Below are 16430 nucleotides of genomic sequence, written 5' to 3'. Positions count from 1 at the left end.
AATAGGGGCGCTTGATAAGAGGTTAATGTCTGCACCGTGTGAGTCTCCATGGCAACAGGTAGTAAACAAAACTAACGTTAATCCTGCATGAGTAGATCACATTGAACACTGACTACAGCTGATTAAAGCAGAGAGATGCCGATTAAAAAAGGAAAGAAGGGAAAGAAAGGAAAAGGGTGAGTAAAAACATTCCTCTGTCCGTAGATTCCGAAGTAACGTTACCCTTGAGTTTGTTTGAAAAACTGCGAATCCAACTGGTCGAATTTGAAAAGTATATTATATTATATATATATATATATAGCATATATTATATATATATATGACTTTTACTTTATGATGATGATTCGCCTTTCTCTTATTTATTTTTGTTTACCTAGAAAAGGAAAAAAAGATGGCAAGCAAGAGTCAAAACGGGACAAGGAGTCTGATATAGAGAAGGCGAAAGCAAACGCGGCTCTGTGGGAGGCCAGGTGTGACATGACAGAGAGTTCCCGCGTGGAGTATTCTGAAGCAGCGCGACGACTGAACAAAGCCAACCAGCAGCTCACTGATCTACAGCACAACACAGAGAAGAACACCATCGAGATCATCGCTGTTCTGAGGAAGAAACACCTGCAAAATGACGAGAGGGTATTTTGAATGCAGTTTCACGTGTCCTGTAAATTAATAAAAAATGTTGAGCTACTACAGGATAGTGACCAGTGTGATAATTTTAAAGTCTTCTTAATTTCATATTGTTAAATTAAGTAACGTTACTCACCCTCAAGTCGTTCCAAACCCATAACCCCATACAGATTCAGAACACACATTAAGATATTTTTTAATGAAACCTGTGAGATTTATGTTCCTCCATTGAAAGTCTAAAGCTTCGATGCTTCAAAAAGTTCATAAAGATACAGTAAAAGTAATCCATAAAATCGAGTGTTTTAATCCAAGTCCCACTCAATGTCGATGGTGGTTAACTTACAGCCATGACATAAAGTAATCTTGTCTCTTCAGAAGACTTGGATTAAATGACTTGATTCATATTGATTACTTCTATGAACTTTTGGATCTTCAAAGTTTAGGTTGCATGGACTATCAATAATGGCACAGAAATCTCTCTGGTTACATTAAAGTCTTCATGAATAGAGTGAAACACCTTTTCAACTAGAATGTTTTCCATCTGGAATTGAATTGAAGGTTGTGGTCTGTTATTGCTGTGATGTCATGTAAGTGATTGACAGGTTGTGAGGACAGGTCCTCACACCAGCAAACACGAAGAGAAGTCATTGTAAGAGGGAGGGGGACTTTTATTGATTAAAGATTACAAGGGCACGTCAATTAAAAAATAATAATGATGTGCACGGAAAAAAGTATTTGTAATAAATACTGCAATATTCCACAAAAAATACGAATTTTCAATTTTGATTTCATGATGACTTAAAAAATATCTGTGTTTTGAAGATTAATAAAATCGTATGGGTTTGAGGGTGAGTAAATGACAGATTTTCATTTTTGAGGAATCTAACCCTTTAATATGTTGTCTTCTCAGATCACTGCACTGGAACAACAAATCCAGCTTGAGAAAACGAGGGCCTCTCAGGAAAAAGAGAATTTGGTAAGATACCTTTCCTCATATGCAAACAGGTATAAATTCAGTTATTGTGCTCATCATTGTGGTTTGAGTTTTATTGTGTCCCTTCTGCAATCTGCGAGCAATACAAAGATCTCAATATCACAGAAAATACATCATTCAATAAAAAATAATAAAATCATGAAATTATTCATTTCCATTCTTAATTTTTGTTTGTTTTTTAATTCAAATTTTTTTATGTTATATTTTTTTTAAGTATTAACTATACTGATTGACATTACAGGTCACTGAATACATGCTGAATATCAATGAGCTGGAGGAGAAATTTAAGAAGAGATCTAGCGAGTTCAGCATGATTCAGGAGGAGCTTGAGATCATCAATGATTTCCGTAGGAAGAAGCCCCAAATGGAGCAAGAGCTCAAAAAGGTATAATGCAATCTATTGATTTCATGTACACATTATACAGAAGACGCATTTGCATTACATCTGTTTTAACCCTTGTGCTTTGTTGTGCAAAATCCTTTAACTTATTTATCCTTTACCTTATTAATTATCAAAATGACCGGAGCACAACGTAAGGGATAACGGCATCATTGTTTTGTACAGATGAAAGAAACCATGGACAACGCTGATCTAGAACACAAGAAAACACTTGCAAGAATGGAGCAAAAGTTCTTCAATAATAAGGTATTTATACTGAAAAAACAAAAACATTTCAACAAATTCTATTCTCGTTCACTTTCTCAGCCTTTCTCCTACTTTCTCTTTAGGTTCACCTAGAGAAGGAAGCTGAGCAAAAGATTGCTGTGCTGGCAGAAAAAGTTCACAATGAAGCCATTATGTAAGCATCTTCTCCATCTCTCAACACCACTAAACATTTTTACCTGATGCCACTGGAACTGTCTGTGAGATACATTTTACTTGACATCCTCCATCTCGGCCCCATCAGACAGCTGGATGACGCATCTCGCTCGATGTTCAAGGAGAATGTGCGTCTAAATAAGGCATTGGGTTTCCACATCAGAGAGGTGGAGGATTTACGGAAGAGAAATGCAACGCTGGCAGAAGAAAACGACATCCTTAGTCTGCATAAGGTGACAACACAACACACTATTTTTGCAGTGTAGTTCACCTACACACTGTAGTTTTTTTTTTTTGCGCAAGAAATTAATACTTTCTATTCATCCAAGAAAATGGTATCCTGAAAAAAATGTATCACGATTTCCACTTTCCACAAAAATACTAAGCAATACTCAACATTAGAAATGTTACTACTAAATGTTTCTTGAGAAAATCAGCATATTAGAAGGATTTCTAAGTGAAGACTGAGTAATGACTGCTGAAAAATTCAGCTTTGCCATACTTGGAATAAATTACATTTTAAAATATAATAAAATGGAAAACAGTTATTTTAAATTGTAATAACATTTAAGTCTAATATATAATATATATAAGTCTAGCTTTGGTGGTGAGCATAAGAGAAAAACTGGCAAGAAATTGAGGGACACTTTTATTTAGCGTAAAGATATTGAAAGCCTGTTTTTAAGACAATATTTTGCACTGTGATGTCATTTAATTTGAATTAAGTACTTGTAACCTCCCTAATTTGTCAGTATTCTACTGTTAAAAAAATAAAAAAATTGTAAAGTACTTTTGTATATATCATGGTTCTGAATTTCATTTGATTGGAAAAAAAGATCCGGACAGGATGACAATCGTGAATGACAATGACAAATTAAAAATAATAGTCCATTATGTCATTTATTTTATTAAACTAGCCTATATTGTATTAATTATAATTAAATATAATTGATGTATATTATATTCATTATTTTATATAATTACATAACACCTTTCTTGTGCACCTACAAAAACACTCATGCATACATACATACACACACTTACAAATAAAATACAATTTAAAACTTACTAGACCCTTGGAAAAAACAGTCCACTAAAGCTTTCCTATGAAGCAGCAGACATTGATAATAAAGCCACAATTTCATTCACCCTGCAGGAGATGAGTCAGGACACCTCGAATGACACCATATCTAAGCTGACAGCCCAGCGGGCCACAGTTTCTGAGCTGAGGGAGAAGGTGTTGACACTGGAGCAGGGCCTGGTCAGCATGGTGGCTGAGTTTGAGTGGAAGAAGGCTGACATTAAGCAGCGTGCTGCGGTCAGAACTCAGGCCAGCGGTGTAGAGCTGGACAAACTGCTGAAGCTCCTGAGTGCACGGGACAGGGAGTTGAGCCGATTGAAGAGAGTAGCCCGCAGCGTCGTGGAGCAGTGCTCAGACACGGAGATCCTCTTCCATGAGGCTCTAAACCATGTGAAGCAGGAGATGTTAACGCACAGGTGCACTTCATCATTCATCATTCACTCACTTTGCAAAAAACAAACCAACACGCCTTGATAGTGCACTAGTTTTCAATCAGTTAGATGCTATGGTCCCCCAAATATGATCAAACTCATGTGAGAGAACCACCACATCCTAAAATTTAAAAGGCATCTGTCTTAATCTGGCATAAAACTTCAAGCCATTTGTAGATACATTGTTATAAGATACATTATGTTATCCAGACAGGAAGAAGAGGTGAATCGTAGCAGACGGATGGATAAGTTCTTATCAGGCAAAAGGGAGTACAATCACGTTCACACCATCAACAAATCTCCCCATAGTACCAACAGCATTTCCATTGGTATTGAAGAGGCTAAAAAAGGGTAAGAGTCTTAAACTTTTTTTGTGTGTTTTTTTGGATTATTTGTAAAATTCTGATGAAATGATAACTCAACATGTTATTACCTGGAAGATGCTTATCCATAACAAATCTGTAATAACACTGTGTTATTTCGTCAGCAATCTAAAGAAAGCCAATATTAACATATCAGAGATGACCTGGGAGCAAAAAGAGAGTGTTCTCAGACTGCTCTTTGCCAAAATGAATGGCCTGAAATCAAAGTAAGTACTTAGCAGATACTGAACTGTATTTTGGGTGATAAACAATTTGGCACTTATTGGCACTTCTTAGTTTAAGTAAAAAAAGGAAAGAAAAAAACTGACTCAAATGAGAATAAATGTGTATTTTCTTGTATTCTCATTTTTATTCTACATTTCTGAAGGAAACCAATTCATGCTCCAGATTCTGAATGGAACCAGTGTAGCAGCAATCCAGGGTGAGACATGCCAACGGATGTATGGTTTTCTGGCTGATAAAACAAGATGAAATAATTTTTCTTTTGTAATTTTAGAAGTGACCCTATTAAGCTATTTTAAAGGCTCCTCATTTTGTTTTGGAGGTCTCCTACAATAGGTTTACATGCATCCAAGGTCAAACATATTTTTTACTTCTCATTATATACTGTACATTGCAGCATTACCTCTTTTCTCACTGTCTTTGAAATGCTTTGATAAAGGATTCAGTGTACCACTTATAGCGCATGCTTAATGCGCACGCATTATACCCGGATGATGCACTCAATTAACCTAAAAAAGGAAATGTGGAATGTTCAAGCACTTTATGCACTGTTGCAGGAGGGAGAGGGGCTATCAGACTCTGATGTTCAATGACAAAATAACCTTATAAAATGCATACACTACATAGTTAAATGTGCTGTATGTAATTTCTTTGACTGTACTAAAGCATAAAACTACCATAATGTTTGCAGAGATTTAGGAAATATTCTAAGTTAAAATACTTGTTTCTCCAAATATCAATGCAACAACCAGTTATTCTACTTTTAAATGTGCATTCCGTGTCGGGATGTCTGTTTTTGTTTTGGTCTGTGTGATCCTGCCCACTGCCAGTTTACCCAATAGTATTTCGACACCCTAGGTTGCCAGTTGGTAGAGAACACCAGGTATTGTCGACATGGAAGCCAGCAAACGAATTGGGTCAGAGATCACAGATTGCACCAGACCCTAAAAATCATCTGCAATAAAACATTGCTAACATATACATTAGCTGATCAACTTACAGTGTAAGAATGTCGCTTTCCAGTTGCGTGTGTTCTCAATCTGGCAACCCGCATGAGCGTTGATTCTGAGGAGGGGGTGTGGAAACAACTCTCCAATATTTTGAATTTGGATTGCAGTACCCATTTCAACCACTAGCTGTAAATATTACATACTGCACCTTTAAGTTGCATAAGTACATAGTGTATAGTGCATAATTTGGGACACAACTATAGACCCATATTGCAGTGATCTCTCTGTCTTTTTCACAGGAATGAAGAGGAGGAATCCCATGCAACATTTTTAACCCAAGCAGCAGTTTCCAGTATGAGCTCCAGTGATAATTCCAGTGCTCTGCCAGACCTGTAGATCACTTGACCTCATCACAGATAAGAGAGCTAAATAATGTTTAAGTATAAGTTGGATATTGCATATGATATACCAAGAAGTGTTCATGAATGTCTATACCACAACTTAAACGAGACAAAAGTTGTTGTTTTTTACATTTACAAATGGCCGTGTACCAATACTGATAATATTGGCATTAAAGATTACACAAATTCCGTAAAATAACTGTATTCAGGAAAGACTTAAAAAGTATTGGCACGACACAGGTTTAAATTGCTATTTTTTATCGCAAACAAACAATTCAAACAATAGTTCATACACACTGAAAATAAGTTTGTGTTTAATAAACAATGAATAACAATTAAAAGTAACTAAAATAGTTTTTTGAGGGAGTATGGTAAAATTGTTATCATGCAAGCTAAATTTCCTAAGTAATGATGTATTTTTAAAAATGTAAGAAATACTGTACTACATGTAAGTGGCTCATATTAAAGTCAGCATTCAACTGAAGTTGCAATACTTTACTTCTCTATTGTGATGTATAAACAAGTGAAACGGCTTCTCGAACAAGATAAAGTTTTGTCTATCAGGAATTGATTGGATGGTTGTGGTTTGCTATTGCTGTGATGTCATGTGAGTGACAGGTTGTCCCGCCTCCTCGCGCCAGTAAAAACGTCATCAGAGAAGAGAAGAGACGTCACTGCAAGAGGGAGTTATTTTGATTAAAGATCATGAGGGCACATTAATTAAATGTGCATTGATAAATCATTTAGGCCTATAATAAAAATTGTCCATTTTGATTTAATGATGATTTTAAAGAAGGGGAAATGTACTTTATTAGTTACTTTGCCTACACAAAAGTGTGAAGGTGAACATTGTATGCTGACATTTTTGTTTGTTGCATTTGCAAACATTTAGCCAACACGGTAAGATGTGTTTACAGCATTCTTTACTGTTCTAAAGCATTATACATAATCTACAATGATGTTTGTCACTTTATTATAAGTTTATCTTCAAATAACAAGAATGACAGTTTTATTTTTTGTCCTACCTCTACATTTCTGTAACCATAAGAATAATTTTCATGAACAGATACAGAATATAATTGAATGATACAGTAATTGTACTGAACAGTGAGTGGTCAGCGTGTTGTCAGTCCGTACAGTTGACTGGTCAGATCTACAGATCATCAGGATGGCGTTACAACATGACCTCTCTGCACAGAGACTGCTTCTCAAGTAAATTTAGAAGACTATTAATAGCATAATTTACACACATACAGCTAAACAGCTGCTCGGTGACGGTGACCAAGCAAAGCCTCAGTACAAACAAACCAAGATCTTCAAATCAAAGCCGGACTGACTTCAAAGGACATATAAAGGTAAGAACATAAATTCAAACTTTTTCATATCGCAACTGACCTTGTGTACACATGTTTCTTTGTTTTAAACAGAATGGGAGACTTTCAAAACTTTGAACAAGACTTCTATCAGTCTGGATATTATATGGACAGTCAGCAGGGAGAGGTATATGGCTATGATCCAGCCTACGTTAATCCAGAATACCATGATGTGTAAGTGTAGCGTCGCTAACGGCATATGTTTTTGATATACCATTATTATATGAGCTACTTGTTTCTGTGTGCAATTTAATTGTTAGTTGTGATTCATTGTTTACCATCTGATTATCAGTGATCATTCCGCACACTTAGCAGATGAATACACCACTACAGCATCTTATACTGGACAAGTGTATCAGCCTGTGGCGTCACCCGAGCAAACAGACTGCACAGACTCGTATGAGGAAGAACCGCCACTCTTAGAAGGTAATAAAAAATAGTTTATAATAAAATATCTTTAAGCTGAAGTGTGTAACGTCTGCACCACCAAATGGAAAAGATCAACCTTAACAGAAAATACACTTGTGTGTATTGTGTCTTTTTTTTCTCAGAGTTGGGCATTAACTTTGACCATATCTGGCAAAAGACTCTGACAGTGTTAAATCCACTGAAGCCTGCTGATGGCAGTATCATGAATGAGACAGACCTCACTGGGCCTATTCTCTTCTGCGTTGCCCTGGGAGCCACACTATTGATGGTACAAACTACACCTTGAACCTTTTACGAAACCATAACTAGAGGTACACTGTGATTTATAGTGCACAGAGGAAATGGAAGCATATGTAATGTCCAGACCTGTGTATTTGTGTGGACTCTCTCCGCAGGCCGGGAAAGCGCACTTTGGATATGTGTATGGCATCAGTGCTCTGGGATGTGTTGGGATGTACACGCTGTTGAACCTGATGAGCATTTACAGCATATCCTGCGGATGTGTGGCGAGTGTACTGGGATACTGTCTCCTGCCAATGGTTTCGCTCTCTGCATTTGCTGTTGTTTATTCACTTCAGTGAGTATCCACAACTCTATAGAAGCATTTCCCATTCCATTTCTTTGATTGTTTTATAGCCACAACTATAATAAAAAAAACTGTTTTAGGACAATACATTTGTACAAGTCTATTTACATTTGCCATACACCTTTAAAAATAAAGGTGAATTGATTTTCACCAATCAATTATTGGTGAAAATATGAAGAATCTTTAACGTCCATGGAACCTTTCCATTGCCTAAAAAGGAATAATTATATTATTAAGATATCTAGTTCAGTCATGAAACTGCTGATTATTCCTTTACATGCAATCTGCAAGCTATCTCACCATGGCACAAGCTGATTGGCCATTGCTGATTCTGCAGCCAATGAGATTGCGTGCTCAGCATTTAAATAGTTTACAGTTACAGAAGTGTGTCTGTGTATCTAATAGCAGTAATAGATCAAGTCTGGGGAACCCAAAACAGTTCTATGGCATTCAATATGAAACCCCCCATTTGAAACCTTTATTTTTAAGAGGGTATCATTTCAAGTACATTGCATTTGAATAACAAAAGGCTTTTATTTGAATGCAGAGGGCTCTTGGGAACGCTGTTGGCCCTGTTTGTGGTTGGCTGGTGCAGTCTATCAGCTTCTAAGATCTTCAGTTCCACTCTTAACATGAGTGGGCAGCAGCTGCTGGTGGCATATCCCTGTGCTCTTCTGTACGGGGTCTTCGCTCTCCTTACTGTCTTCTGATGATAACTCCGCTAAAATGTGATCACAAAGTGGCAACAAATGTACATTTACTGTAAATCAGGATTATCAGATGAATTAAAACAAAACTATTATAGAACTTCATGAACTAGGTTAGCAGAATATTTTTTTGATATTGGAATGCATACATAATCAGATATGAACTCAGCCACACTAATATAATGCTAAGCTTGATTCCAGAGAGTGATAAAATGTGAATTTCTATCACTATGGGATCAAGCTGAATAATGCAATGGCTGAGCTAAACCATTTTCAAGCCTTACACTATCTTATTCAAACAATATCTTGACCAAAAATGTATGAACCTCTTGATGGAAATAAATATTGATGTTTTTTCCATCAAGACATGCATACATTTTTGGTCAAGATCTTGTATTGACACTGCAATAATGATCCATTCTAGACTCTTAAGCATTTACTTATATCCAAACAGTGACTTTTTTTCTGGGTCGGGCAGTGTATATAATGTTTATTCTTGTTCATTATTGAATATATTTATGTATGTGGAGGAAGCAGATTTTTTGTTTGACTTAATTTATCAAGTTCAAGTTATTAAGTTAATTTCTTATGCAGAATTATTCAAAAAAATAACATTCAAGTATTAACAAAAATAAAAAGGTTGATGTGACTTTTTGCATTTTTGTTTTTATTGCATTAAAACATAACAGAGATATGTATAAAAACATCTTGTTTTCTAAAAAAAAAAATCACAATAATTTTAATCACAAACAATGAAAGGTAAAAATAAAGAAAATACACCCCAAACATAGCAAAAAGAACAATTCAAGCAACCAGTTGACTTTACATATCCCTTTGGTTCCTTTATTCAAAAAAGTTTTTGCAAAAAGTTAATATAAAATATATTTACAGAACTACATAATACACAAATATTGAAAATCACATAAAAGCAAAAACGTTGGCCGCTGTTCATCACTTTCACTCGCTTAAGCCTTCTGCACATCCACCCAGGGTGACGCCCTATTTTGTGACCCAGCATCCTCTGCTGCAAGCAATCTCATGGTCTTTTAGGCCGGTTCAAAATATGCGGGTCCTTTGAGAGACACATATTTATTAGATATTATAGATCAATGGTGTTACAGTCCTCAATAATATAACAACTGCCAACTAACTTAGTAAGAGTCTTAATTATAAATAAATCTGAAATTTGCTTATGTCATAAAAAGGACAAATAATACAAATTCATTTAATTTTTTACGAGTAAATGTAGGCCTGGTTAATTATAGTAACAGTAGCCTACATTGAAAAAACTGCCAAAACATAACTGATTTTATTTATTAAACATAAAAATCTTAAAAGTTCTAAAAATTTATTTTGTACAAAAACATAAATTGCAACACAATTTTTTTTTTCTTCTTTTTTAAAAATAATAATAAAAATAAGCCTGGACTAGGTGAAGGCAGAGAAGCCAACAAATATCCAGCATAAGTGAACTGTGTTCAAAAGCACAGTTATTTCATAGTTTGTATATTTGCTATATTAAGTTAAAATGTTTAAATATAGTAAGAAATAAAGAGGCATGTCTAAACTTTTAACTGGTTGTGATACTTGGAAACACTGGTAATGAAATATAATAATTCTTATAGTAGGCCTAATAAACAAATTGGGAATAATTAAGCAGCAATTCTATAATTCCAAATGTGGCAATAAGACATTTGGGTATTTCATGAAATCAACCCGAAATCAAAAGGTAAAATTCTATATTGCATAAATGCATATTCTGTGCGTTTAGTGTTAGTGTTTGTCATAACGCATCGCAGAAGAGTCCTAAATCCTTTTTCTTTTTTCTTTTTTAAAGGAACAATTTTGATTTCTTATTTTTTCTTGTGATTTTGGGGTGAAATATAACCTGGACGTTCTTGAAATGTTATTCTGTAAATATAGCCTCTTTCTTACAGCAATTAAGTCAATAATTAATTCTAAATGTCTTCATAAGGGTGATAGGGTTCCTTTTTCCAGCTATAGAAACTCACCCTTCCGTTTACAGCTTCATAAACATCAATAAATGTAATTCTATTGCTCTAAATAAAACTTACCCCGTACATTTTTGACAGGTTGTTAAACAACACCTGTCCCGCGCTCACTTTGTCTTTCACGCCCCGAATAGTTCCGTTCTTGCTGAAGATGTTCACGCGTTTTCCGGTGAAAAGCTTCTTCTTGGTTGCACTAGCGTACATGAGCAGCTCGTCGGGTTCGCTGCCGCTGTCGTCCGGTTCTAGTCCCGGTCCCGCCAGCGCCAGGCCGCTCAGATGGCTGTTTGCCTCCGTGATGACGGGCGAGCTCGCGCGCTCAGGCTCTGGCTCTGAGCTCACAGTGGTGTCCGTGTCCGCGGACTCGGAGTCTTCGAGCGCGTGCTCTCTGAACACCTCCTGCAGCACGCGACCACTGTGCGCGGACGCCACGCGGAACCTCACTCTCCTCGCTGCTCGGTCCTCTTCAGTCCTGGATGTGCGTCGCTCCATTCTGCCTTAAAAAATCTACATTATACAAATTTTGTTTGACTGAAATTAGAGTGTGCTACTGGTAAAGTGCATTGCAAGGTCTACCCTGATCTTCAGATAAAGGGTTTGTGGCACGAGGGTGTTAATTCGACACCATATTCTTTAATATTTAATAAACGTTATCCATGGAAACTGTGGAAGCCGACTTGTGTTCTCTAATGAATAAAATATATCTCACGTGTGGGTCAAAGAACATAGTTTGTATAACTAATAACAAAAGCACCTGAAGTGTGAAATGGGTTTTTCCCCACTTTTTGGAAAATTGTTAGGCCAGAGGCCTCTTGAAATTCATATAGCTTCAGTAATGGGCAGATCCATCTTGAACTATAATACTTTCCATATTGAACTGAGAATATAAATATCCTGTTTAAAAAAATAAATGTAAAAAAAAATTACCATTTGAAGTGGTCCTAAAAAGTATTCTACACTTACAAATATTTGAATTGTATTGCATTGAACAAACTATCCAACCATAGCAAACAAATTATAGAGATTTTCTCAGACATCTGCTTTTGTCAATTAGAAAGTGTCCTAAATGTTAGAAACAAATTTTTATAATGTGAAATGTTTTTAATAAAAGTACTGTATTTCCTCAAAATAAATATATACTACAAACTTAGACTTTGGGGCACACACACACACTTACATACATTTGCGATACACTGTCATATGGGCCACTGACATGCATATTTTCACAGCCAAGTGAATTATTTCCTTTTAGAATAATTTAATAAATTCATGACATAGCCTATATCACTTTTTTCTATAAAACCTATAGTTTGAATACATTTTTTAGACATTTAAATAATACATATTATTTTATGGTTTGTTAGGCTATCTTAAACCCCCAAAATGTCAGGTGGTGCAACTGTCCGAACAAATGAACAGACTAAGAAAACTAGGCTATTTAAAATGGTGTCTTACAATAAAAAACATAAAAAAGTTTGACACCTTTGATATAAACAAATTTGATAAATATCAGTAGTTTCAAGGCTGTTGAGATAATTGAAAAACTTTTGTCCAGTAATTTGTATATTCTCAAATGTCAGGGTTGCATAGCAGCAAATATCTTTTATAACGAATTGACAAGGTAATAACAGTAAACATGATAGTGGATCATCCAGAAGAGACCAACGGATCCCGTGGCAGTGTCAAAAGTTTAGTAGATCTCTCTCAAATACTGGTAAAAACAGCTAATTTCAAGTATGTAGTTTTATCGTGTGGTTAAACTACAGTACATACAACTATGTGGTTGTACCTTACATAAATAACATTCAAACAATGAATTTAAATAGTTTTGTTACCAACTGAAACTTGTTGAAACACATTGTTCATGACTCAAAAAATATGCATTACATCAGGTTTGAAAATATTTTTTAAAAACTTTTTTGAAGCTTTATTTGTCAATGACCCTTATACTTTTGGGGGGCCACCGTTTATACCCTTTTAGACCTTATAATGCGATATTGCGACTGCGAGGTTGTTACACCGTGATGGCGCTAGATGGCGATGTGACTCCCGGGTCCAGTGCGCTGCTCTTTTAATTATTCCATAGAGTGAGACAATCCGGAAAAACAACATTGAGACATTTGACAGCGTGGAAACTGAACCACCAATTATTTAACTCTTGCACAAACGAAAGGAACTGTATTGGCATCGCATGAACAGGAGGACACTGTGTCTGCGTCTGGTGAACCAGTAGTACACATATTAATGCAAACTGGTGTGTTGAAGGCATTCATTAAGGAAATCGTATTAGACAAAAAAAAACTGCAAAAATGTTTCTGTTTTCAGTGCTCAAATTACTTGCAGCGAGTAGCTGTCGTGAATATAGACAAAATGCATTATAACATGAAGCTCCCATAAGATATTACAGCACTCCCAAAATCTCTTCAATTAAAATAATTGTAAAAGTCTTTATAGGTGCCATCTGTTATGGTGTTACTTTTAAATAACCCAAACCTCTTATATATGTTCTAATTTTCCACTTATTATTTGTCTGAAATCTCTTCATTTGTTTTAATCAATAGGTTAAGATGTCATTATGGCTGGCACGGTCTATGGCCTCACTGGGGCGAGGTGTGGACTGCCCGCAGTTTTGCTTTGCCTGGCAGCTCTCCTTTGTGCCAATCTGCTGCTGTATTTCTACCTAGATGCCCTGTATCAGGACACTAACCCTCTCTCAATACACACGCAGTGCCCGCTTCGCCACTTTAAAGTGGGCACAATAACTGTGTGTACTCCTTGGCTACGGTGCCCGGAAATTCGCGCTGAGGTCCGCCGTGTGAAGCTCATCGGACAAGGGGCTGTAAAGAAGGTGAGAAGTTGCAAATAACTATTGTTTTGATCAATTATTCTGTTGATTACTTTCTTGATTAATTGAAAAAGATATATCAAGTTAAAATATGAATCGGCCCACATTTAAATCCTTATTTAAAAATGTGCAATTTGAAGGCAATAAAAACAATTATAGGGAATGCTATGTACAATTAAACATTATGTGCAAAATAGGTTTAAAATCTTAACTAATTGCTTACCATTTGAAAGTAAAAGTTTACTGGTATGAGGAGCACACATTTACTCATAGCAATTGATAATAGATCAAGGTACAATGCGGTTATCCGGACCACACGATGGCCTACCCGTCACTGGGGTTAAGACCAATCATAAGATGGCCTACCCCTTACCCCGCCCCTTAACCTACCAGTCACTGGGGTTAAGACCAATCATACGATGGCTTACCCCTAACCCCGCCCCTAAACCTTCCCGTCACTGGGGTTAAGACCAATCAGGGATGACTATACGGGACTAAAAGACACACGTGTGGTCCGGATAACCGTATAGTTCCCAGATCAATAATTGCCTACTCTACCTTTAACCAAAAACCCATTGACTTCAGTACGATGCAATTGGAAGTTCTAAAATGCTAACTTGCTCATTGCTAACTTACATAAATACATCATCCTAACAGCTCTCTATAGAAATGCATTGTTCACTGCTATAAAGTGACGTGACTGCGGATTTAACTGCGCACAGCGTGAATGGGTAGTTGGTGATTTTCATTATCTATTTTATCGATTAGTTGTTGCAGATAGTTGAGTTATTTTTCTTAATACATCCTTAGAGGCTTACACTAATGCATAATTGTGTTTTCTAGGTTTATCTGTCGGAGTGGCGAGGGCAGAAGGTGGCGCTCTCTGTCTTGTCATCAGAGCAGTATTCAGATGATTTCCTCCACGGACTGTCAATGCTACGTGCCTTGCAGAGCACCCACGTCGTGACGCTTGTAGGGGCGTGTGAGGAGGATGGTGTGTTTGTTACGGAGTACCACCCTCTTGGATCAGCGCTAATGCTCGATACCACCCTTGCGCAAGACCGATATCACTGGCGTAACTCTTGGCATACTCGACTACAGCTGGCAATAGACTATGTTGCCTTCCTGGTATACCTGCACAGCAGTCCAGTGGGCATCCGAGTCATGTGTGACTCCAACGACCTGCACAAAACTCTCAGCCAGTTTCTTCTCGCATCAGATATGCGTCTTTTGGCCAACGACCTGGATGCACTGCCTGAAGTAGAGAGGGGAAGCCAAGGGGTGAAATGCGGTCACCATGAGCTCAACGGGGACTTTGTTGCCCCTGAGCAATTGTGGCCTTATGGCGAGGATGTTCAATTCTCAGATGAAGCCATGCCTGGTTACGATGAAAAGACGGACATCTGGAAGATTCCAGAAGTGACACGTTTCCTTTTGGGGAATGTCCTGGGAAGTGATGTCATCCATTTCCACTTGTTTCAGATCTACACTGAATGCAAGAGGACGGAGCCACACATGCGGCCCAGCGCACTCAAGGTCCTCAGTGTGTATCGCTCAGTCTACGACAGCATGATAGAGAGCCAATCGCAGAGAGTTAGAGATATGTTGTAGAGTTATGGTCATTAAAGGGAGTGTTAACCCAAAAATTCCTTCATTAATTACTCAAAACCTGAATGTCTTTGTTTCTTCTGTGGAACGTAAAAGAAGATATTTTGAGAAATTATCCATATAGTGGAAGTCAATGGTCACCAAAACGGTTTGGTTACAAACATTCTTCTAAACATTTAATTTTGTGTTCCTCAGAAGAAAGACAGTCATACAGGTTTAGAACAAAATGAATTTTAATTTTTGGGTAAATAAATGATCCCTTTGACTTTAAAAAACTAAAGATACCAATGCAGTAATAATGGGTTTTGTCATATTAGTATTATCTGGCACTGAAAATAATATGCAGCAAATGACAACAATATCCAGCAGAAGATGAGATGCAGCATCTCAGGGTTTCATATTTTAATTCAGCTCCTTCTTCTTATGCTGACTAATACGTTTTGCATAACTATACCTCATAAAAGTTATTTTCGGTTAAGTGAATAGAATTAACCTTACTGATGTAGTAGTGACTGAAGTGATCTTATTTGAACTGTAACAAGATAATGATCATTCTAAACACAGAACCTGCTTTGTAGATGATTTTTGTTCTCAGAATTTTGAAGCCTTTAATAAATAATTTTCTCAAGAACACACTGGGATTGTGTTGTCAGATGCTTAATTGAGCTTCGGAGCATTTATGAATCTTTTGTTTCGAATCAGTGGTTCGGAGCTTGTTTTAAACTCACCAAGTCACTTGATTTCAGAATATACGTCGTCATACGGTTTTAAAACGAAATTATTTGTAGGTTACATTTTAAACATTGTACTTTCATGCAAATATTTGCAATTGATTTGTAAAAAAAAGTTATACATGTTTGGGCTGAGCTGTCGTTGCATTTACGCCGTTTTGACCAGCAGGTGCTTCGTTTCTTCACTTTATTCACTTGGTTGTGTCAGTTATGTGAATGAATCAACCATAAATGAC

The 16430-nt window shown here is 36.7% G+C and overlaps 4 protein-coding genes across 6 annotated transcripts; 3 read left to right on the top strand and 1 right to left on the bottom strand.

Moving 5' to 3' along the window:
* Positions 1 to 48: 48 nt before the first annotated feature.
* On the top strand, positions 49 to 6395 carry bbof1b (basal body orientation factor 1b). Its single transcript, XM_079635993.1, has 12 exons — positions 49 to 176; positions 378 to 630; positions 1535 to 1600; positions 1860 to 2003; positions 2184 to 2264; positions 2348 to 2418; positions 2527 to 2671; positions 3595 to 3935; positions 4161 to 4301; positions 4438 to 4539; positions 4701 to 4754; positions 5805 to 6395. The coding sequence occupies exons 1-12, from the start codon at positions 136 to 138 to the stop codon at positions 5899 to 5901; spliced, it is 1536 nt and encodes a 511-aa protein (XP_079492119.1). The 5' UTR covers positions 49 to 135; the 3' UTR covers positions 5902 to 6395.
* A 743-nt stretch (positions 6396 to 7138) lies between these two features.
* Positions 7139 to 9784, top strand: LOC307010899 (protein YIPF7). 2 transcript variants are annotated; one of them, XR_013800302.1, is made up of 7 exons: positions 7139 to 7261; positions 7334 to 7453; positions 7572 to 7705; positions 7831 to 7976; positions 8104 to 8285; positions 8842 to 9185; positions 9280 to 9784. XR_013800302.1 is itself a non-coding variant. In XM_079636006.1 (6 exons), the coding sequence occupies exons 2-6, from the start codon at positions 7335 to 7337 to the stop codon at positions 9002 to 9004; spliced, it is 744 nt and encodes a 247-aa protein (XP_079492132.1). In that variant the 5' UTR covers positions 7139 to 7261; position 7334; the 3' UTR covers positions 9005 to 9655. The 2 variants fall into 2 exon arrangements, 1 of the variants encoding a protein (XP_079492132.1); XM_079636006.1 differs by having other exon boundaries at positions 8842 to 9655.
* Positions 9674 to 11841, bottom strand: grxcr1b (glutaredoxin and cysteine rich domain containing 1 b). 2 transcript variants are annotated; one of them, XM_079636010.1, is made up of 2 exons: positions 11084 to 11841; positions 9674 to 10073 (listed from the first exon to the last, which is right to left on the bottom strand). In XM_079636010.1, exons 1-2 carry the CDS (start codon positions 11500 to 11502, stop codon positions 10058 to 10060), a joined length of 435 nt encoding a protein of 144 aa, XP_079492136.1. In that variant the 5' UTR covers positions 11503 to 11841; the 3' UTR covers positions 9674 to 10057. The 2 variants fall into 2 exon arrangements, with proteins under 2 accessions (XP_079492136.1, XP_079492135.1); XM_079636009.1 differs by having other exon boundaries at positions 11077 to 11799.
* Positions 11842 to 13026: 1185 nt separating this feature from the next.
* pomk (protein O-mannose kinase) lies at positions 13027 to 16355 on the top strand. Its single transcript, XM_079636002.1, has 3 exons — positions 13027 to 13264; positions 13572 to 13858; positions 14699 to 16355. The coding sequence occupies exons 2-3, from the start codon at positions 13586 to 13588 to the stop codon at positions 15464 to 15466; spliced, it is 1041 nt and encodes a 346-aa protein (XP_079492128.1). The 5' UTR covers positions 13027 to 13264; positions 13572 to 13585; the 3' UTR covers positions 15467 to 16355.
* The last annotated feature ends 75 nt before the right edge of the window (positions 16356 to 16430 follow it).

This window comes from Phoxinus phoxinus (assembly GCF_949152265.1).
Source record: "Phoxinus phoxinus genome assembly, chromosome: 14".
In the NCBI taxonomy this organism is placed as follows: domain Eukaryota; kingdom Metazoa; phylum Chordata; class Actinopteri; order Cypriniformes; family Leuciscidae; genus Phoxinus; species Phoxinus phoxinus.
The sequence above is the reverse complement of the archived record's forward strand: the minus strand, read 5'-3'. Positions and strand labels throughout refer to the sequence as shown.